We start from the raw sequence: 24,902 nt of genomic DNA, 5'->3' as shown, positions 1-24,902 counted from the left end.
TGTGGTTCATTATGAGCTTGCTGGTTGTTGTTTTTTTTAAGACCACGGGTGAAATCTCAGCTCAGAGCGGAAATGAACTGATGTTGACGTCACTTTGTGTCAGACTAACTTTTCCTCTGAGTTGTGGCGCTTTGTGTTTCTCTGGCTGATGGTTTGTTCTTGTCTAATTTGTGCAGTGCTACTGTAAATAGCAAGGAAATGAAAAACGGCTGTGCTGTGACAACAATGAACTCGGATAACAAAAACTCTGATATCAGAGACTTACAAAGAAATGTTTTTTTTTCCAAATGCTGACATTTCAGGGATATTTTTACATTCAAAGTGATGTTAACAAAACTACATCATGCAATGTTGTTAATTTAAATAAGTTAGCAGCAGATTATTTTACAAAAGATGATGTAAACATGGGTATTTCAAGATCTACATTTTCACCCTTTTCAGTTTATTGTAAATCAACTAGGCAGCCCCTTAACCTGATAACTATTGTAATTAACTTTAAATGTATATAGTCCAACAAAATAGCTTTTTTTACAAGTAACTCATGGTAATTCATCAATTAAATAAAAGCATCAATGACAATATAATTGAATGGCGTCTTTTTCTATATTTCTTTGTCTTTCTCAAAACAAAAACAAAACAAAAAAAAATGTCTACACCAGAGATTTAGCAGGACTACAAACAAAACTGGTGGACTGAGTCTTCCTCAAATCTCAGTGGGAAGCTATAGATTGGTTTGTCTCACTCTGCAGACTTTCAAAACCACGTTTTGCTACGTTGCTCACAGAGCGCCTCTGGGTGCTGATTTTCATCAGATGCTACTGCTTTACAAGTGGGAAGGGCTACATTGATTGAAGGTTTACGCGATCAATGCGATTAATGCAGGGTTTAAGAAGGTTGCAAAGTCAAAATCCTAAGATCTAAGCAGTGTCACAATAACCATTTCCTCTTACAAAAACTGGGTGACATCAGTATGTGTTCTTAAAGAGCCAACATATTTTAGAGTTGTAAATTGTTCTCTTAAATTGTTTTTAAGTGATGTCAGCTTCAGTGATGTTTCTTCTTTCTTTTTTTTTTTTACATATTTAAACAGTAGAGAAAAAAATATATACATATCAACATATATGGTAAAGATCAGTTATCAGACATAAGARCAATATCAATAACAGATATCGATATTGGCCCAAATTTTCATTAATACTAATTAATACTAATACTATCCCATGGGTCGAAACACAATGTTGTAKGATTCACAATACTAACTGCATTTATATGGACCAAGGAGAAATATAAAGTGAATTTAGTAAAATATTAGTTACAAAAATCATATTTCTAAGAGCATCAGTCATTCTCTTAGAAATATTATTAGTACAAACTAACAAAAACTCAGATAAAGCAAGTAGTTCATTATAACCTACTGGACTCTGGCATAATATTGCTTTTGTTTCTCTAAAAGACTATGACTTTGATTTCTTTTGTAAATCTGCTGTCACGGTCTTATCAGGGTTTTTGCAGGAAAAAAAAAGAAGAGAAACACAAAGTAAACTTATCCTGTTTCAGTTTGTATCCACAAGGAAAACTAGAAGACAATACTAAAATGTAAGCWGATCATCATTGAMAACTGTCACAGGAAATCGGAGATTGTATGTAAGGCATCACAATTCAAGTTGCACATTTCAGCAACTGGAAGAATCAAAGTGCTTTACACGATGAATGCTCCCAGGCCATTTAATACTTAAATGTTTAGAAGTAGAAAATGTGCAYCTTCAGTTGTAGCTGATTCTACAAACCAGAGCGTGTTCGGTTTTCATTGTATCTTTCAAACTGAATATCAAAATAGGATACAGAAATTATGTGCACCAATACAGAGCAGGTCTACCAGGAAAAAAAATGACAATGGAAAATCTCCCACGTTTATTGGACTTGCTATCCCACGTTTATTGGACTTGCTATTGTAGTCACGAATATCAGACTTAAATGTATCTATATTTTTGTTTTATAGTGTCGATACGGCTTTTGACCATAAACGGACATTTAAAAAGAACAGCAGCAACAGGTACTCCATTCCTTCATCTAGTAAGCTTTCGCACTTAGATATCCACATTTCAGCTCGTCTTTCACTGTGTTGCTGCTGCAAAACAACAACATGATTTTATGGCCTCCATGAAAAAAAACAAAAAAACAATAGAGCCAAAACAGAGTCAGGGGGCTGGAGGGACACGTCAAATCTAGCCTGAAGCTTAAAAATGTTAGGCAATCATATAATGTAATTGACTCGGTTTGGATGCCTCCATACTTTATGTGCTGATTGGATTGATCCATCGAGACCCTGTAGCAAAACAGCAGCTGATTAAAATTTGTAAATTAAAAAGGGAGAAATCTGCACAGCAGAGATACAATGCAGTTTATGAGTCTCAGTAGATAAACCAATCATGCTGCAGAAGAACACAACGCGTTGCAGATTAAAATATACAGCTTTTTCTCTTTTTTTCGGTCTCKGTATGAAAAAAGTTTTAGGTTTTATTTTTTTAAATGTAGAGTTCGAGTTAAAGTAGACTGTGTGTTTGAACTGTCTCTGTCTCACCTGGTGTTGGTACAGACACGCACAAGGTTAGTCATCTATTATTGATGACCGGCTGCAGCTGGTGGAGGACACCGTGGTCACCTTGTTGATGCGACTCCGAGTGGAGAAGCTTTGAACCATGTAAGAGCACCGGTCCAACCGCAAAGCAAMMCATTTCAAAAAGGACTCATCCGCAGAAATGCATTGCAGGTTCATTAATTCAAATTAACTAAATGATTATTAACCTAATTCACTGAGTAATATTACAAATTGTCCAAAGTAGTCAATTAGGACCGTTTTTCTGGCCTCAGAACTAGACTTCTGTGCAGTCCATTGAACCTAATCTCTCCCCCCTCCCAAATTTGGCTGGTGACGAGGCTGGCTTGCCTCAGAGTCTTAAAATCCTGGGCATCTGATTCAAGCGATATTTACGTTTAGTGTTATGACAGCCAGGATGGCGGATCAGGCAGATCAGACAGATTGTACAGACCCACTATATTTCCATTCAAGATCTAGAGAAAATCTCCATGCTTTGAATATTTCATCTGTAAGTTTGGAAGTACTCAATGATTTACTGATTGACTGATCCAAGAATGAAAAAATTATGTCATTTTGATAGGGGTTTAAAATATTTTCATGATTATTTTTCTAGAATGGACATTTTATTTATTTTGACAACTTTGAATAACATACCAAAAGAAGTAACTTTATTGTGTCGCTTTGGGTTCTGCCATTCTGTGTAAAAGCTTTTTTCTTTTTTTTTTTTGGTGCATTGTTACTCAAAATGTTCAGAAAGGCCACATTTCTGTGTTGTGGATCCTGCAAGACTGTCCAAAATTCAGTAAGTCAGAAGATGTAAAAACAGAGAGCAACATGTTTTTCATTTTATTTCTTTTTTATTTCAACATATGTTAAATTATACCACATTCTTGGAAATGATGCATCAACATACWGTGAGAAAGTCTAATGTCTAGAGGGCTTGTACAGACAGCAATGTGGAAAAACAAAAAAAAGAGATGACATGAATTTCAAGAGACCATGACCTAAGTAAACACCCCTCAGCATCAACAATCACAGAGTAGAGAGTCAATAGAAGTAAATTTATCAGAGTATAGAAATCTGATTAATTTATATGGTCAAAAAAAAAACACTACTGTGATCATAAATGGACACTTTCTGAGAAAATCGAAGCAGACAATCAGAACCTGACAGAGGACAGTGAAGGGACCTGAAAATGTAATTGGAATACCCCGACCCTCTTTTCAGGATCTGTGTCAGAGCTGCTGAAGAAACTGGACCAGAATATTTTCAAAGTCTTTGGACACCCTCTAGTAAACGTTTTGAACTTCTGCCACCAGAAGAGCAATAGTATCATATAATCAAAAGAGAACTTACTTCCATTTCCATAAGCTGTCAAAATAATAAACTGATAAGATACGTGTTTTTTTTCTCCCGCATTTATATGATTTGATTTATTTATTCAATGTGGCAAGTTGGTTTACAGTGAAAAGACTAACTGCTTGACAGAATGATTGATTTGATGAAAATCAACCTGCTTTAGTTACTGTACTGCAGCACAAAGACGTTTTATATGACGAGAAATTATATGGCTGACATTTTGATGATCTGTCAGTTTGCTTTCCTGAACAAAGGCCCAATTTTATGTTGTGGCAAAGGCATAAAATGGAAAATGTCAGTCCAAAAGCACTGGTCTTGGTTCAAATAGTGACTTGTAAAGCATAGTGATAAAAAAGAAAATACTATAATCACTTTTCCTGGGAAGTCTGATTCACAGACTTTTTTCCATATCCACAAGATGCCAAACTAGTGACATGGCTTTAGGATTTATAGGTCGAGGCCTCCAGCTGGGCAGCAGGCTGCAGCGCAGCCTGAGCAGCCCAGTGGTAGCACAGCTTCCATCTGTCCTTACAGTCTGCTTGTATTTGCATGCTAATCTTTCCCTTACTACACCTTTATGGAGCCGCCATCCCCCACAGTGCTTTAGGGGTGACGAATTAGCAGGTAAGGAACCACAAAGACGCCGACCCGAGGGCGATGGGATGTGAAATACAGATAGAGCAGAGAGCAAAAAAAATRTGAGACTACAGTAAAGTCAATGAGATAAGAACCACTGTGCCTCATATTCCCACGAAGAAATGTTTTCACCATCCTTTCTCGTATGTCCAGGAGATGGGCGTTTCCTAGTGCATGTAGAGCATTTAGAGGACAGAACAAGGCCAGTTATTTGTCATTACATCTGAAATTAAATCTAGCTGGAATTAAATTAGGTCTGAAGGTGTTGAAGCGTACCTCCCTGCTTCTGTTAGCAGATATAGCCGCTGGCAAAAATCTTCCGAAGCTGACTAATCATTTGTGTATGCAGATATTATAAGCTTTCAATGTCTGAAAATATATATCATCCATCACAGCATGATTGTAATGTCTTTGGGCAAGAAAAGGGCACTGAGAGTAGGTGTGGCATATCTTAGATCTAATAAATATACATTTCCTCGGGGCAAGAGGGGGGAAACGGAGAGTTCTAAGGATTCATTTCCTACTCTGCCAAGAGAGCTGATAAGGTCTGATACGGTGGGCGCATGCAAAAATCTACACCCAGCTACTGGATTTTAGTACTTCATGAATTCATGTACCTCTGTAATAATCTCATGTTTCCCTTACATCAAAAAAGGTAAAGTTTACTTCAACTTCAGTTGTGAAAACTGCCCTCAGTTGACTCCATTTCTGCCTCCATAGAGGAAGTTCACAATATAGGTTCCCTTCAGAATGTTGCAGACACTCATCACAGGAATAAAGTCATTTTAAATCATATGAAGGCTAGAATGTATTATTAACGTTGTCGATCTTACACAGTGTCAGAATTACTGAAACAAACAGTAGACAGATATATACGTGTTCAATAAAATTTGGTAAAATATCTTTCATCGGATACAATATTTTTCGACACATCAAAAACTGTGGTGGCATAATTAAAGAAACACATCTGACCACTCTTCTTACCCAAAATGCAGTTAATATTTGTTTTGTTAGGTTCCCTGACAAAATATTTTCAATTATTTTTCTTTAGGGTTCATGTGTGAGCCAATTCAAACATATTACAACAGGGCAGACGAATAACAATGTACTTATGACTGAAATAAATAAAAATGCTTACCATCACAGATATGTGAAGTATGCGCAGCTCTTCCTTCGTGGAATCGTTGGCCGGGTCTTCGGTTGGTTCGGGTAGGTTGACGCTGCCGTCCTGATGGTGGATGTGGAAGAGAAGTGTGCCATTCTCCAGCCACTGCTGCCGCCAGCGCACCAGAGGGATGTCCTCCGAGTTCCCAGAAATCTCTAACAATCACAAAACACAAGACGCAACAAATGAGAAACTGTCTGTTGTTGGAACGGTAATTAATCTGCACCAAAACAACAACAACAAAAAAATAATAATTGTCTAAAAATCAATGTAAATAGATTTTTTAACCAAAACAAAATCTGGATTTCTTCCAAGTATCATATTACAGCTCAAAATTCAATAAAGTACAATAATGACTAAGCTTAGACAGTAGAACAAGTCCATAAAAGTGTTAAAATAAAGTACTGACAGGATAAAGAGAAATTATTAAAGCTGATAGGTAGCTGTCAGTCTGACCATTTTAAGTATCCAAAGAAATTGTGATAGAAATAATTCTAACTGCATTGCAGTTCCTCATACATGCAAATCACACTGCCCAGAAATGATCAATATGACCAAAATAAAAGTGATGCCAGACAGATCTTTCCCAGTTTAGTCTGTTTCAGGATTTGGTCTGAAAATAAAACTACTCTCTCAGGTATAAAAAAAAAGAACAAAGGTTAAATCTCAGACACAAAAATGATTAAATGGAGAGTTTATGGAAGCAATGGAGCATGAGAAACACAGTGCTTCAGTCAAACCTCAATTCCCCAGACAATACCCTCCACCTCTAGTTTGTTATATTAGTGATGTATGCCAAAAACCACACACGGATTGAAGAAAGAAGAAACATTACGAATACATGAGCTTTATGGATGTTTTTTTTTGGTTTTGTTTTGTACATCACACTAAACTCATGAACGATTCTTGAAGGCATGCACCAAAAGACCAAAGACGGAAATCTAACTGATACTTCCCAGCACTGAGGCTGAGGCTGAACATGCTGCATGTTCAACTAGTTTTGTGCATATTCAAGAATTTGGGGATCACCAACACTCCATCAAACACTCCATCAAACACTGTTCATCTGGTGTGAATGGGATGTTCATCATTTGCAGAAAAAGTTATTTTGCAGATATTTTTAAACCAACACAGTCCATGACATTTAGGATGAGATTTTATTGAGTGATCAAAGGATGCAACACCATCTTTACAAAACAACTAAACTAAAATAACCAAGAAATAGGCAGAATAATAAATTATAAGGTGAATAAATAAATGGAATAAGGAACAAAGCTGCAAACTGTACACTTTTATTTGAAGTGACTGTTAAACATTTGGCATCAGTGAACAGACTTTTAGTTTTGTTATTGTTGGCTAAAATTTATATTTCCACAACATAAATTACATCATTTATTTTAGACAGTGTGAATTCTTGCACTGCTGACGATTTACTATGGAAACGAGCACCACTGCAAGAGATAGTATGAGTGAGTTCATATAGAGCTGCTAAATAATAAATCATATAACAAAGATATCAAAGCAGCATTGATGACCACAGTGGACAGCACAGATAAATGGTGAACTGAAGGGCCACAGTGCATTAAAGAACCATCTGCCAGATATCAAAGTTCTTTTACATGTTGTAAGAACAGCTGTGGCTCCTCATAATTTCAATCAGGACTGGGTTTGATCAACAGGAAAGACAAAAGATATGCGTGTCCAAAAAGTTGCCAGATATATAGAAGGCACCACTGGAAAGCTGCAGAAGAGAGTTGATATAAAGTGTGAAAATACCAAAGGTCTCCCATGTTGCAAAATCTACAACAAAATGAAAAACCTCGGAATGAGATCTATATATAAACACAGGCTAACCTTATGCCACACAAGACTTTTAAACTGATTACTACCAAAGATCTATAGCTGCAAACAAGATTTTACTGCTCATCACAAGCTTTGACAGCCCACTGTGAAAAACCTCAGAGGCAAGTAGCACAGCATTTGCAGCTGCACTTTATGGACGCTCAAAGATCAAAGGYTTGAATATATCTGTTTAACATTTAACCTAACAGGTAAACGTAGTCATTACAGGTCAAGCCTGTGGGTATTTTAGATGTATACTGAGTAGATTAATAATAACAACTAGTAATTGAGGGCCTTTGCAATATCTAAAAACAGACATAAAACCATTTTTTTCAGATTGGAATTAAAAACATAACTTAACTATCCCAATTTAGCCATACTGACATCTCAGACATTAATTTCACTCGGCTAAAATCATGTTACTTTAAGAATGCAATGCTCCAGCAACACATTTCTACACATCTGATATTGAAGCAAACACAGCCACAAAATATTTTGAACATGATTTCTGGAATTTAGAAAGGCACATATTCTACAGATATTACAGATGTGCTACTCAGAAGTTGTAACATGATAATTAGTTCACGTAATATGTGGGATGCATAAAATGTAAATAGCACAGCATTTTCATGCCTAGGTGATCAAAAAGTACAGAGAAAGAAATCTAAATAATATAGTGACATCTCTAAAAATGTCAGTAATTTCAGACCCATTGTTCCAGTGATGCTTATCCCTCAGCAATGACGGCACATAATAATGCACAAAACGTTCATTTATTCATTTTTTTAAATTTTTTTTTATGTTTGAACTCCTGTAGAACCAATCTTTTTACACTGCAAAAATATCTGGCCGGATCAGATCGAGCTCTTTAGCAATTCCTAGTTTTTTCGTTTCATTTTTTCTTTACAAATGTCCATGTGCCTCATCCTGCCAGCTGTAATTAAGCTGGCACTTCCCCAATTTTGTTCTGCATGTCAAATATCACTTGATGTTACTATTTTTGTTGGCAGTAGGAGCATTACCATTCAAATTCTGGCACACCACATGATAAAACGGTCCTGCAATCATTCATATAGATTTTTTTTATAATAGCATTTAATATCATGTACAAACTACTGCGTGTAAGTGTAGCAGCACAAAGCTTTTTGTGTTGATGTGAACTTTTAATATACAAGCCTGATAAAAAAAAAAAATGCTTTCCTTCTTCCTTCTCTGATTCCCATTTAAACCATCTGGCAAACTGCATGCATTCATTTGTGGATGGTCAACTTATTCTCTCGACACCATCCATGTAAGCACTTCCCTGCCTTAAACTATTTATGATAAAAGCTAATATCATTAATATTTTGTGCCTGGGCAGTACATGTATACAATTACAATTCAGTGCTTCACCTCGCTGTGTGAGCATCAGTCCACTTTGTCAGACAACCCATTAGGCTGATTATTGGCAAAAAAAAAAAAAAAAAGCACTTCAGGCTGGATAATGGCCAGAACCCTCATACAGATTATAACCTGTTTACAAACAAAAACACTTTGTTTGCTTTCACTGATACGGCGATGCATATGTGCGTGGATATGTGTGTGTTTAAATTTGCGAGTTTAACAAGATTAGGTCTGACAATAACTGATKACCCAAAGGCGCAATGACGAAGGAGTTCCCTCTGCCTGTAAATACGATTTAGGAGTCCTGGCTGATTTTTAACCTAAATGCAAATCATGTGCCTCAATGTGACAGGGCACTTTTTTAAAAAGTGTGCTCGCTCCCCCTCGAGACTAGTTTGCCATGAGAGCTTGAGTAATGAGACCACCATTGTACTGGACCTCATTCAGTGCCACACAGCAGAGAAGAAGGAAAAAAAGAAAAGAAAAAGGGGAAAAAAGGGATGAAGGCTAAGATGGAAAAAGCACAAAAAGGAATAAGAAGAATGGTGGAGAGGAAGGAAAAGAAAACAGGGTAGCCACTTACTGCAATTTAAGTAAATCAAAAGTAATCTGATTACGCCGCATTACTTGTTAACCTGCCCTGAATGTAAATTTGCTGAGCCATTTAGCCTGAAAGAGTTTTATTGCCTATGAAGTTCAATAAAATTACAGTCTTTGACATTTTGAAAGCCTAAACTTTAACCCAGGCATACGGAAACAGACAGTACCTGTACAGAGGGTGGCAACACRGCGCATTTTTAAATAAACGAGGTGGTTGACAAAAATGGCAAAATATGCTTCTGGTAGTTAAGAGTCTTTTTTAAGCAATGATCTTAAAAATGATCTTAAAATATTTAAAMAATATTTTATATTTTTTAAATAATTCTTTAGGGAAAAAGAAGGATTTCTAGTCATTAGAATAATGTTTGTATTTACCAAAAGTAATAACTCTAGTTGCTTATTTGGGCTGTAAAATGGTGAAACAGGAAGATCACTTAATGTTCAAGCAATATATTCCCAGAAGTAAATAGATATGTTTATACGAATGTTCATAAATGACAATTATAATACATWACGTATTACACAGAAAACATTTTTTAAAGGAAGACGTTTCTAGCAGTTACGGTACTAAGCRCSTTGTCAAATGGCGTTTTTGACTAAAGTCCCAGAGGGTTAGAATCCCAGTTAAAGGACGTTTAACTGACGTCCTAAAAGGGGTGCGGGTTTTAATGTTTTAGTATTTGATTTTTTTCAAAATCTCTCTCTGTTTATACAATGTCAAATGCTGTTTTTTTTATTATGTAAAGCACTTTGAAATGCCTTGCTGCTGAAATGTGCTATACAAATAAAATTTGATTGTTTGAAAAATACATAAAACAAAATTAAGCATAAATAATTGTTTCGACTGTGGTAGGAAGAAATCAACAGTCAATTTTCACATTGGTAACGAAAAATAAAAAACTTAAAGTTTAATGCTCTTACCCGTACTTACAAATTTTCTATCCCTTTACTTCATATGTTGGTTCAGATGTGTGACACTGGATGCCWGAATTTATTATTTTATTTTTTCGGAACCATGGAAACAAGGTTTCAAATAGATCATGAATCCATCACTATAAAGGCAAGTTCATAATACAAGTATATACTATACTGTCAGCATATATCAGCTTTCATATTGGAAATTTTTCAGAAAAGGAAATATGGTTATTTGAATTATGATAATGTAGAAACTCATGAAATGAAAACTGAAGAGTGCTGAATATCAAAGAGGTGACTTTAGTGCAGGAAGCCCAGAGCTACAGTCCTTTATGTATACTACAGAAGTGTTGAACTGAACAATATGTTTTACACTTAAAAATAAATAAAACAATTAAATTCAATTAATTGATTTGATGGGTTTGTATTATTTTCTGTACAGATGTCACAGAGCAATGTGAWTTTTTTTTAAAACTCCACCTTTTCAAACCTTTCTCTGAAATACAAAAGAAAACTCATTCCATTATTATTGCTAGCACTTCTTTAAATAAGTCAAGGAAAACAATGCTACCTTTACAGTCTGAAGGATTGTAAACACCGTCTAAAATCTAAGGTCTAACTAAACCAGATGATATCTAAATTAAAAATGTCTTCTTTTTTCTTTCTTTACCCTGCATGTTGTAAAACTAGCATAGAGTAATTTCAGCTGCATTATACATTGTAACATACTTCTTTCCCTACTAACYGAGAGGCCAGATGCACATACTGATTTATGCAGCACGAAATATTTAATCTCATGCTGAGTTATTTCTCACCCGGGCAAAACCCAGTTTTACCCAGTGTGACAACATGCTGGTTGGGGCCATAATGCATTGCGCTGTGAATTGTAATATGGCCCCATTTATAATCAGCATGTAGTCTTCATCACTACTACACGCCAACAGATACAAAAATAAATAAATAAATAAATACAACAACAAAGAAACAAAATCTAGAAAATAATGCATCAGGTATTAAATGTAATTTCTCATTTGTAATCACCTGTTCATCTTTGGCTGAAGGTTCATTGCTCTACAAAACAAGTCAGACAGATCTGAGGTGACAGCAGCTCCAAACTTTCAGCGGAGCAATGTGAGTAAATATTCATCAGTGCAGACAGATCATCTCCTCGCATGGCATGTGATTAGGTAAGTTTATCAAGGTGTCACTTCTGTGACGTTTCTGTATTACTTGCATAAATCTTGCAGCAATTTAGTATTATGCTCAATGGGAAAATGACATTGATTTGAATTATTTTGCACTTCTTTTTCCTTACCAAAAGGACCGGCTGCTTCAAAGAAACAAACACAAATTGTCTACAGACAGTTAAAATTTAAAAAGTTCAGGATAACGAGAATGCAAAACAAGCCTGCATGTTGGCTCTATGCCACTCACAAGTTAGATAATGAAGCATATGGGTTAGATTAATGAATGCTCCACATTACCACATACAATATATACATATTTTATCATTAGACATGGAAATAGTGCCTTATTAAAGCCTATGGACACACATGGTGACAGCAAACACTAGAAAAGAAGGACTATAGTGCCAATGCTAGTTTTGAATATGAGCAAACACAAGCAGCTGAGAATTTAATGTGAAGATATTGACCGAGACGTTCAACACTAATGAGACAGGCGAAGAGATCTSTTTAGGGGAGATCAGGAGCTAAACAGCCATCTGAGAGCAGTGCTGTTTTTTGACGCCTGTTTACCCAGTGGGACAGGAGAGAAGCGAGGAAGAGACCATATGGCCGTGAAGCCGTGTGCTAGAACTGGGAATTAACAGCACCAGAGAAATGTGTGTGTGTCTCTGTGTGTTACAGTGAAGAGTAGTGATGGCTGAAGTCATTCTGTTCGCATCCTCATGCGGTGTCAGAGGAAGCTGGCCTCTCWTACTTCTCGTTTCACTGTGGTAGTGTTAAAGGGAGGATAGCAAAACAGGCGAGGGTGTTAAAAGCAAAGCTGAGGAGAGCAAGAATGATTGGGTTATGTCAAAAGCCRACCCAAAAASCAAAGGAAAATGCAGAGTCGAGATTTTGTTGGAGTTCTATCCAAAATCCAAACCTGCATAAGTTGATGTTGCTGCATAAGATCAACTTATGCAGCAAAAATAATAGACAAGTTAAAACTTGATAGAAGTGCTCACATCAGGAATAAGCATGATATTCGCTTGTGGGACCAGTTGTTTAATGATCCTGGTTCAGATAAATATATTCACACAGTCCTGATCAATTGTTCTGGTGGTTCCAGTCAACTGTGTATGTTGTCATGGTTTCTGACTGGGTTCAAGTCTACTTTTTTCAGCTTCAGTCGTTAATAAAAAGCTTGTTTTTGTATGTAATCTTAAACYTGATAAATTATTGCTAGCTTTTAAACACTAAAATGCGCAGCGCATATTACACTTTCTTACAAACACAAAGATAAACAAATATTTTAATATTACCCATAGACTTTAACTAGTTTACCATTAAACAGCATAATAAGGCTTTTGATAAGTTGTTAAATAAATTGTATTAAACAGTAATATTAAGCATTACATCCAGCATGTGTTTTTATAAACACTGTTTTTAAGACGGTACATAAAGTTGGTAGCACTACTTGGCTTTGTAGGCACTACTTTGGAGCATAGAAGGCTCCTCCACAGTCACTAGCTTCTCCTGTTTCCTGCCAAAAGGCTTCCAAAACACTCTTTTGCTTTTTGCCTTTTCAAACTGAAGAGGGCCGTGGAGAGTCCTTTCAGTATCATGTTTTGGAAGTTTTAAAAATTCACTACCAGGTCACTGTTTTGATTCTCAGCATTCAATGTTCAGGTGAGGMACTGAAACAGTTTGTCAGCTGCATTGCCGCGCCAAGGTGTGTGCCAACTTGGAAAGATGAAAATGGCTCAGTTTGCATCAGTTTAAATGCAAACGAAGTTTGTAATTGTGATTATACCAAMATATTAATTATACTAAAACACTACTTCATAGAGAGAAGAATCAGTTACAGAGACGAACACAAAGATAGAAGAATTTGTAAGGATGCTTGTGTTTAAAGCACTTTATAAAGCTTTTTTTAAAATTTTTTTTAATAGGAAGCAGTTTTTGTTGTAGTCCAGGCATGGCCAGATCATTTATCTTTCCTTTCAGAATTTCAAAAGCTCTGGCTTTAGGTGAAAGGTGTGAAAAGACAAACATAGGAACAAAAAGCCATCAAAGTAATTTAGACAAACAAATTCTCTCATGTCCCATAGGAACACTTCAGTCCTTGTTTTAAGGTGTTCTTTATTCAGCCTTGCCAATTTTCTACATGAATGAGAATGGAAACCAGAGCAATCAATCAAAGTTGGTCCATTTCCTAACGAGCTTCCCAGTGCGGGACTCTACATATTAACCAAGACAGGCGGCAAATGGTAATTTGTGGTAGCTTGGAAAGTTGTTCTTTTAAAATTTCACATCGGATGATTATGCATGGGACGCAGAGTGTAGGGGACAGGAAGAATAGTCCACTTCAAGGTGAGCCGAGATCACAGGAGGCTCTGCCAGCAGCTGCTGTAAAATACATGGGGTGCCGTTTGATGAGATTCAAAAAGACTGCCCCAACTTGGCTGTGCTCCAGTAGAGAAATGTCACACACCTCGCAGAGTTTCCGCGATTGCGATCACACTGATGAATCCTATTAAAAGAGCGAGGAGGAGCAGATGGGATGGATTGTTGCCAAAGATTGGAGGCTTCAAAACTGTTTCAACATGTTGTTAAGCTGTTTAAATAAAAGGCACTGAGGTGTAATGCATCACTATATGAGGAGGTAAACAAAATGAAGCTGGGAGTGCATACTCTGCTAGCGATTTGTTTGGTTCATTTAAGCTGAATTTACAGAGTGGAATAAGTAGCTGCTTACCTCTGCAAATACGTAGTCCACTCATGTGTACAGCTAGCGCTAAAAGGGGGCTGCTTCTGAGAAGACCAATCTGATACAACAATTAAGATATTTCACATAGTTCACCTATTTATGATGAACACCTTTGCAGAACAAAAGACACCAAGAGATGGCGAGGTGAAAATAGGTTTGATTCCAACTTTAAACTTGTTCGATATATGCACAATTTTGCAAGCAGAGCAAATAAAGAGTACTCACTCGTGTTGTTGTGAGTGAGGCTTGCAATTTGGGGGAGGTTAAAGGTGAAAAAAGTGCAGACAGCTGGAGAGGTGGGAGTCAGTTTCTTTAGGGTACGTAGAACCCTGGGTGTTGATTCAATAATTGGGAGAGTTGCTTCAAATGTCTTGTAACAATCATGTAACTTTACTTTATTCAAAACTAAAGTGTATTACAGAAGACAGTGGGAATATGTCCCTCCCCATATTTGTAGCTGAAAATAAACAATGTGGTTGAATATGGTCCAGTTTGTTCATTTCAGTCTGTTAATCATCCCCAGTCTGTCTAACACTGTTTTAGGCCAACATTTCTCCTCAGCTCCAGATTTTCTCCACCACTCGCATGCCAAGCCCACTTTGGGTGGGATTTACTGCAGCCAAGCTCCATCTTCCCACTTTGATTCACACAGAAAAYACTAAACAATGCCGACAGGAAACATAACTTATACCTTTGGTCAAAGGGTGAAGTTTCACTTGGAACATGTTAGCTTACCACCGACAAATGTTTATAATATTTCCACAAAAATCACAGAAAGAGTAGTAGTTTCTAAAGCAATACAATCTCTATCAAGAATCACACATGGGAACAATTTGCACCCATTTTTTGCATCAGGTTTCATTTGTCCTCTCTTCAGCCGAAATAGCAGAAACGGAAGTGATCAAAGATCAAAAACAAAATAAATAATAAATAAATGTCAGCTAAAGCCGCAGTGAGGAGCTTTTATGAAAATGTATTTGTTAAATTTTTAAAAAAAAAAGATCACTATGTTGTGAACTATTAGATAAATAACCTCTTTCTTTCTCCAACTGTAAAAGACAGTGGAGTGATGCAATACTTGAAATTTAGATATTTAAAATGTATCAGATTATAAAAATGCTACATGGTGTCTATATAAATCTACTTTTCTGACTATATCGGTATCAAATAGAAACTTTTTTTTTTCGTTTTGTTTTGTTTTGTTTTTTTTAGGTTCACCCAGTTAATTTCACTTGAAAAGTAAAAGAATCTGGCAGTGCGGCATCCTGATCATCTGCTTGCTCGTCCTGCACCTCAACCTTATCCAGCTTAAAAATTACTATGAGTTTTCAGCAAACTTTTTTTTTTTTCCTCCAGAGTATGCATAACGCAAATAGCCCAGGGTTTTGAGAATATGAATCGTTTTATTCGGGTTGGAAACTACATTAACATACATGTTGTTATAAATATGGGAGGGCATTGTCCTAATTTCAAGCAACACTTCAACTAAATGTGGACAAACATCAATGTAGACTCACCATCAATTCAGTAAAGCTATTTTAGGGTCAGATTTGTTTTTGCCCCTAGTTTTAGAATAAGGAGGTTATGCAACCACAATTTTGCACATATTCAATACCTCAAAACAGCTTCATCGTTTTGCCTGTTAGCTTTTGTTTCCATGATCAAAAATCATTTGCATACTGCCAATAAAACCCACTTTCATGTATTAGATTCAACACAGATTACAAATCTTTTTCACTTAAGTGGACAAAATTCAGACTTCACAGCAACATTATAAAATCAGAAATAATCTCAGAGAGTTCGGCTAAATTATTCAGACACAAATAAGGAATTTGTGTTATGAATGGAAAGTGTGTCCTGCTATTGTGCAAAAATCCCTAGTGTCAATCTATGGCCAGAGCAAATTCAATCTTTGCTTCTGTGTAATAAGAGATTAAACAGGACTGCAGCTCTCCTGTACTGCAGTCTCTCATCTCAATGTTGACTTGATTCAACATGCACGTCAGTCCTCGCAAAGAAAGCACTCGCTGTGCAATGAACCAAACAAACACTTGAGTCATTTACCATCCTGAGACAAACAGCAATTACGATTTCTGTTATGTCTCATTGGTCAACCCATTTGTTCTCTTGTAGAAAAACAGTTTCAGGAAAACAACATAATCTCCATGTGTAAAAGATATGTTGTTGCTGGAAAATACCTTAATCCCAGTTTAATTGGCATCCAGCCACCATCKGCTTCCATGTGTTGTTTATACCTAATGCACCCACACACATAGAGACTRTGARATTTAATTTTAGAGTAGTTTGTGTAAAAGCAAGTCCTTCTTTATATTGCAGATTGATTCAAATATTTTTTTTCTTTTATACTTGCTTCATCTTTTAATGTTCCTCTTGTGAAAGGATGTTTTAATATTTTCCAGAAGCCTAGTCTGCCAATTTACCTTTCCGGTCTTCATAAGGACAAATTATAAAAGCCCTGTAGYCCTACTTGAGAAAAGAGAAAAAGTTTAATGGCTGAGAGAAAACGATTAAAATGACCCTGCTGGTAAAGTCACCTTGAATACTTAAACATAGTGAGGGGATTGCTTGGCTCTCCCCATGGGCAATTTAACATTCTTGCCAAGTAGCCCAGGTACCTCAGCATTGCATGAATAACAAGTTGTTCTTATTCATGTTGCTAAATAAATCCACTTTAAGAAAGAGGCTCATGACTCAATGACATGGCCAGTTTTGCAGATAACCAACTGAATCAAAAGGTTGCTTAATACAAAAAGGCTGAGGGTAAAATTCACAAAACAGAGCAATCTCCTCAATTGTTCCTCAAAAATCAATTTTCTTGCTTTCTTTCTGCACTGTTGATATAACACTGATTTTTACTAAATACATTTAGGAACAAACCAGTCCAAGGACAGCAGATGGACTACAAGCACAATAYCATGTGTCAGAATTATAACATAAAAAAATAATAATGCAACTACATCTTGTTAGTTTCCATTTAATGAAAAACAAAGTGTTTGATATGAGCTGGTTTTGTCCGACACAATCCCTTCAATCATYCAATGCCAGTTCCCTATCTCACCTGCATCATATCAGCCAAGCCATACTATTTTATATTTCTCACACAAATACAGAGTTCATTTATTAGGAATGTACTTATTAAACTCTTCATGTAATGCTTAAGTTTAAATGCTACCCAATGGTGAGGTTTAAAGTCTCCCCTTTTTTTAAGATAATTTCTTTGCAAAGTAAAAGTCACACTTCAGAGGAAGACTGGATCAATTTTACCTACCGTTAACAAATGTGACCGGCAGCTATTTGTACAGACAGCAGCACCGCAGGTTGCAGTCATCACTTTTTCTTTCCCAGCAAAATTAACACCAGTCTTCTACCAGTGATAATTTTCCTATGTAATCTACATTATGCAAAGAGCTCTGGCCGTGCAATTTGTTCTAGCTGTGATTTACATGAATATATATAAATATGTGTAGCCTTCCCTACAAATGGCTGCATAATGAATTATTTAAATGTTGGCAACTTGCATCAGTACCGAGAGCTGCTTTTTTGCTCAGCATAGCTATTTTAGGAGCAGTTTGGTCTTTGTCTCCAGTTGCATATTCAGTACCATGAACAAACTACTGCAAATTCGCAAAAATCCTCACTACCAGAAAACACCTTTATACATATGCCCCAGAAGTGTTAATTTTTCTAAACGTTTTTTTTTTTTTTTTTCCCCACCATCAGAGTAGAGGTGTTTTTAGTTTTTCAGTAACTTTCCAGCTTAGACATTATAAAAAGCAGCATTATTGTGATACAAATCCACAGCAGGTACCCAGTGWTGTCATGTTGTTCCTGTAATGCTGTTCTCTGTGATAATAGAACTTCTACTACTGAGCTGTCAACTCACCTGTTTTTGATTAGCTCATCAAGTCACCATTTAAAGACTCTCCAGTGGCACCTGGTTTCTCCTGAATCTACCACAGTAATTGATCTCTCTGTATTGCATTTCAAGTTATAATCTGTTGTCTAACAAGTGTCTCCTTGCTTTTCCCACTGGTGTACCTCCTATAACCTTATCTTGAGTGTCCTTTCAAGTAATCTTCCTTACGATAAGCTTTGCCAAGAATAACTATTTTCATCTAAAGGATTGCATTCCTGGTTCTTCTCAAATTTTCCTCCATATTTCACCTGCCTGTCCAGCATGTAAACAGAAAGAAATCACTCACTTCAACTTATGTCTGCTATAAATCATAACCGCCTGTGGATACACTCTGCTCTCTGCTCAGTAATCAAAATAACCCAAGACAGATCAAAACCATTACCTTCAAAACATCTCTTAACTACATGTATTGTCTCGAGGCTTATTTTACCTAAATAAAACAAGAATCACGACACTAAGATTTTCTGAAGGTGAGCTGACATCAAGAAAGAAATGTGTTGTACGTTCAGAAGCAGTGGAATACTTGAGTAAAATTGATCCTAACAAAGTTTTACTCCTAYGGTGTGCATTGTTTGAGTTAAGACAGAAGAACAGAGCTGTGATTGACAATAGGAAATTATATGACCTGAAACAATAAGGGGTTAAAYAGTAAATCTAAGAATGTCATTCTCAAAATCAGCTAACCACTGACCTGGACACATGTATCCTATGCCCTCTACAAATTGACACATCTCAGACCTGGTAAGAAAATCTGTCCAAATGAAAACTACAGCCTGGCTTGACACAATGCGTSTTTAGGGATCATTGTTAGCATCCCTGTGTATGTCGCATATTGATTATTACAGAGAGTAAACATYGTAGCGCTTGATTGCTCAAGCGGAATGGAGCATGTGGCTTACACGGTGACCCTGAGAATCATTTCAGATACAAATGTGTGGCGAGTGCTACCGTTTCTTTGTCCTTTTGTGTCTGGTATGCTTGCTTTTATCGGTGGAAAAATCCCACATGACATTAACCGAAGTCTTTCTTAGAATATGCTGACAAAACGATGGCAAGAGTTTAAAACTGAGAAAAACATTACATAATATCAAAACCCCTGTTCGAGCAACAAACAGTTTATTTCAGTCGCAACCAAGGAGTTGAACTTTACTAGTTTTTTAAAATAGTATGTTAAAAAGGTGATTAAAAGCAACAAGAAAGATGGCAGAGGTTTTGGGTCTATGCTTTTAATTCAAAAGAATTTCCATCATTCTTTCATCTACAACACTTTTCTATGACATTTAGCTACAGCTTGACTGGCAGCATTAGTTGCTTAACTTGTCTAGTTTTTCCAAATCTTAAAATAAAGTGATTATAAATTGATAAATTTAGTACTGCACTATTTAGACCACGGGTGTCAAACTAATTTTTATTTTGGGCCACATCAAGATTATGAATTCCCTCAAAGGACCAGTTGTGGCAGAATGTATTAATAAATCTACATATTAAAATATAGCTTTCTATGTATTAAGAATACATCTTAAAATTAAATAATGTTTAATGGGACCTAATATTAGTTGTTTTGAGCAAATTAAAACTGTGGGACAAAAGCTCTGTAATAACTGCCATCGATTTCACTGGAAAGCATGGTCAAATTTTAAGCTGGTTTTGTAAATTAACAATTCAATTTACTAGGTTAAAGCTATGTAAGTTAASCACACCAGCTGTATTAACATTCCCCACCAGCTGCAGCTGCTCAGACTACTGCAAGTCCACCAAAAACACCAGAGTAAACTTTTGACTTTGTATCAGGCCAACATTTGAGCAATAGCGAATTAACCCTAGCAGTTTCATAACTAACTTATATGACAGATCACAAAAGGTTAACATTTTCTCAAGTGATTCCTTTCACTTCAGCAAAAGAAATTATCACTGCAATGAAGTGTCTAAAGATCTGGAGCTGAGCAGCTCCTGTCGATGCGTCTCTGATTTACAACTCAGTCCTACGTTACTCCGTCAGTTTGATACAACCGTTTCCTTCCGTTGCCAACAACGTCCAGAGCTTTCACGAGACGTACAACATATTTCCTGTGCAGATGTATTACCCTTTTATGTGGCGTGGGAGATGGATGTTTGACCTTCAAAAAAGTAACGCGATGCTGTACCCATGAGGAGAATACAATCTGCAAGCCTTGTACTGTGGTATTGTTTTATCTATTGAACTACATGCGCTCCACTCTTTGTTATCCCACTTCAGCAAAGAGCAAAGACTTTGGAAAAGTACTGTGATTCGTTTAATCCCCGACTCTGGAGCCCCCACAAAGCAGTTAGGCATGGCCATCCACTGGAAGACTGGCTTTAGACAAAACATCAATGCCGTATAGATTGAATAACAATGCAAGCTGCCGATTATTGCACACTACACACTCAGAAACACAGGCTCAATATTCCTAATACTACAAGCAAAGAAACAGGCTTTAAGAAGCATTGACTTTTATACGATTAGTAAAATGTGAATCATGTCGTTATGGTGAAATGTCTTTTTTGTGACACAAGGAGAAAACTATTTTTAAAAGATTAACAAAGAAGGATGACTTCATAGTGTGATGTTTATAACAGATTTATCTTTTGTCACATTTTTGATAATTAAAAAACTCCAATCAGTAAATTTAATCAAAAGAAGAGAATGTTCTTGTGTTATAAAATAAATGGTATGCAAGAACACTGATCTGCTTTTGACATGGCTTGTCTTGGATTGTAACTTGTGTTTTAGAACAGCATCACAGTGCCACTGATTTGAGGACATGAAGATTTTAAAGAAACCATTTTATGTTCCTGACCGTTTTTATTCCGCACACTTATCTAAAATGTCACCTGTAATTAATGTGTCAAGTGTAAGACTGAGAAAAAAATGTTCCGCTGCATAATTCTAGAATAATCTAAAAAAATGGGTCTTCCCTCAAGCCTCCACTAGAAATATTTTCAGAACGACATGCATTTGTTAAATAAAATGAACAATATCTCTCTAAATAAAAAATCTTAGCTGACCCTCTGGTCTTTTTTGTAGGTCAATCTTTTCATAATTCATCTGTTGGTTCACTCTCCTCCCTCCCGACGTTACACAAGCCTCAGAACAACTCATCAAAAGCTAGCTGTCAAACATCCCTTACCTCAGCTACTTTGGGATCCTCAAAGAAAAAGAACGGTTGAAAGACAGCAAATTTCTCAATCTGCAAACAGCATTAGATGGTACTGAACCCTTCACAGTCTTAAAGGAAAACCTGCTGCAGATTGAATAATCCTTGGAATTTGTTGATTTTGCAACCCTATTAAACCCCTCTATTAAGGGAGTAAGACTTTACTCTTACAACTAATTGGACCATTCACAGCAGGATTCTATGCTTTTTTCGGTTGTGTAGAGTTCTCTCTTTTTTTAAAAAAGTTATTCAAACTCTTGTGTTTGTGCATAAATACTGCATGCTCTTTGAGGAGTCACGCAGYATGCGTTGAATGCAGCCAATTTGTTTGCCTGCGTACTCAGACAAGTAAATTAACACTAAACACCCTGAGAGGTGGGAATGACAATCTGTCACAACACTGTAGTCTGACCAGCCATATCTGTCTTACTCTGGGGGGTGCTGCCGCCGCTGTTGTGTTTGCTGCGGCAAACTCGCAACATGCTGGGGCTTATCTGGGGCACACAGGAAGAACAACAATGAACTTATCAACATCCAGCCACTTGGCTGGATGTCGCTGCAACCCCACTACGCTTCCTCCGACCACGAGCCGGCTCCGGTTCACTGCTCATACACACCAGCAGAACCTAATCAAGGGACAGTGAGCCTTTCAAACCACAGGCTCCGTCTTCATATGCTTTAGAGGGAGGAGGTGGAGAAAAAGAAAAAAAGTAGTTCTGCCAGGTAATATAAAAAGCCGTTGGCAGAAAAAAAAGAAAGCCCAGAGAAAGAAGTTCAATAACTTTGCAAGGAACTTCACACACTCTTCGTCAACRAGCTTCCAGAGTTTTGATTGAAGCTCTGCACTAGCCCACAACAGGGCTTTTCTACTCTATTATATTTTCTTCATGTTCAAATCAGTAACACCATAAGAATAAATACAGGTTTCAGCAAGAGGAATTTTGAGAGGTCAGTAGAAGAAAAAATAAATAAATAAAAAATATCTGGTAGGCAACTCTAATACAAACAAAAATGAGTTTCATCCCATTTCCTGGCTTGGAAGTTTGGGAAGCAGCAACAAAGATGATGTGTCAGTGTGAAAATGAAGAATCAGAATCTCATACAGACTATTTCTAAAGGGTGAAATATGTTCTTATTTGCAGAATAACAAAACACCAGGGTTACCTTTACACCCAGACAGAAACACTGGTCGAACTCAGTTGCTGCTGCTGATATTAGCCGTTTCATCACTACAGCCAAGAGAAGAGAGAAATCATGTGGGCTAGATATGAGATGCATTTCACACATATAAAGGCATGTTTAAGCTCAATATTATGGCTATCATTTGTGCTCTGTTTCTACAATCATTTAAGAAGGGAGAGCAGTCCAGGTTAGATGAGTACATCTCTCATCGTGTTTCATTGTCAATAATGACCCTATTATCCAAGTCTTTTGTGCGTTCCAGCTTACTAATGCTGATCCCACCATGCTACCCTCTTGCTGTCCTGTCTAAGGGAATAAGCCGAGTGATYAGCATATCAAAAAGAACATGAAGACTTGCTTTTTGCAATCACAATGTCTGGAGSAAATTGAAGGTGATTTTTAATAAGTGTACATGATCTGACAGGCTCTAATGAAAGCGAAGATCCRATGTTTTTCGTGCTTCAAGATGATCACAGTTTGCTTTGGCCTGTCTGATAGTAGAGTATTTTTACACACGACTGTGACAGTAAGTGTGATTTCTTTTTATGTGGTTTTCAAGATTCACTGACCCTAGAAAACAGGAGGGCCCAACAACTCATATATGTTATACCATCATTATAATTGCATTTTTGTATTCATTATTAATACAACCGATAAGAATGACAATGCATTATGCTAGCAAGTGCCTCTTTTCAGTCACCTATCAAATTATTKGTCTGACTAATATGTTGTGGTAAAGAATCTCAGAAAATTGGAAAATGTTTCACACTTTCTTAGTCTCAAWAGAGAGAACTCCCACTAGTCGAGCCTTTGAAGCAGAAACCCTGCGAGTCAAGGGTGTTCATTACGAGTTGCTGAAAATGACTTACAAGTTTTTAATGACAGAAATTCCTAGATTTCAGGTACCTTAGCCTTTGATTTTTAATCAAAGCCCATCTTTTCAACTGTACAGATATTTAAAAGTCCATCTTTATTAAGTGTACGACAATATCATACTCAGCTGTTGCTGTTTTTGCTCAACTACAGCACTGGCTACATCTCCACAATGAATGGGTGATTATACCTTGGAGGAATGTGCAAATCGATAGGAAAAAAAATGAAACTCATTTTGACTGCAGTCCAAACAAGACTGGCTGATCATACTGCCCAGACCTCTACTCTTATCTTGTATGAGACATATAATGCGTTGGCATGAGCTGCAGTTGCCCACAGGCTCTATACAGAGATGAATGAGTCATGGTTATTTATTCAAGAGCAAAACAACTTCAATGCWCAGTATCAGAAACTGAATCAAGATCCAACCGTCATTGTCTTAATCTTTTCTGAATATATTTGAGGCACTAACAGTTTTCTGCTGACTTTACATCATCTCTTTAGTTATAATACATGACTATGGAAAGGAGGGGCTGTCAGTTGTTCAGTATTTTAGTTTAAAGTCTACAGAGACCCCAGAGTGCTGATACTTGTCAGCAATAGTGGTYAACATATTGTTTTTGCTTGTGCTGCCTCRTGTAAATGGAAAAATTGCTSTTCATCTGGTGCTCCTTTTCTCAAATACATCCCAAAAGAGTTGCACAGATATAGGAAAAACACAAACATTTCCAGGGGTTGGATAACAACGTATAGTGGTAACAGAGAATCTGCAATGAGTCACGTCTCTGACATATATTCAAGTCACCATGCTGCTCATGCCAAGTTTCTGACTCCTAATCAGTTTGATTCAGTCCATCTGCGCCATGCCTAATTCCCTCCATGTTTCACCTGTGCCATGCACTACTAAATCTTTCTCTAGTCTCTGCTTCCCAGCCAGATTATTTATCACATTTGCCAGAAATCCAGTGCACCTTTCCCTGCACTCACGATTCTTGTGTCTCACCTAATCATGTCCTCAGATTACTCTTTATGGCTTACCCAAGGTGGATTTGGAGTATTCGGACTGCACATCCGACATCCTGATGCCAACCCCCGCACCACCATGTGATTCTTGCTTAACCMACTGTAATGACCAGTCCCTGTTTATTCAGCCCAATATTGGATTTTGAATTGTGCCTGTAACTCTGGAGAGTTTCAGTGTCTCTGACATCTGTGGAGAATCGCTGCACAGACTGAAAAGGATCATAGAACGTGAGCTTCCCTCTGAGCACTTCCTCTGTGGGGATTCAAGCCTCTCCC

General features: G+C 36.9%; 1 protein-coding gene across 1 annotated transcript in view; it reads right to left on the bottom strand.

The window, feature by feature from the left end:
* The window catches only part of astn1 (astrotactin 1), a 369,159-nt gene that overhangs the window by 289,830 nt on the left and 54,427 nt on the right, over positions 1-24,902 (bottom strand). The window contains exon 2 of the mRNA XM_017309852.1: positions 5,733-5,914. Coding sequence (XP_017165341.1) covers positions 5,733-5,914 — 182 coding nt within the window. The remainder of the gene's footprint in view (positions 1-5,732; positions 5,915-24,902) is intronic.

This window comes from Poecilia reticulata, linkage group LG17, assembly GCF_000633615.1.
Source record: "Poecilia reticulata strain Guanapo linkage group LG17, Guppy_female_1.0+MT, whole genome shotgun sequence".
Taxonomy (NCBI): domain Eukaryota; kingdom Metazoa; phylum Chordata; class Actinopteri; order Cyprinodontiformes; family Poeciliidae; genus Poecilia; species Poecilia reticulata.
The sequence above is the reverse complement of the archived record's forward strand: the minus strand, read 5'-3'. Positions and strand labels throughout refer to the sequence as shown.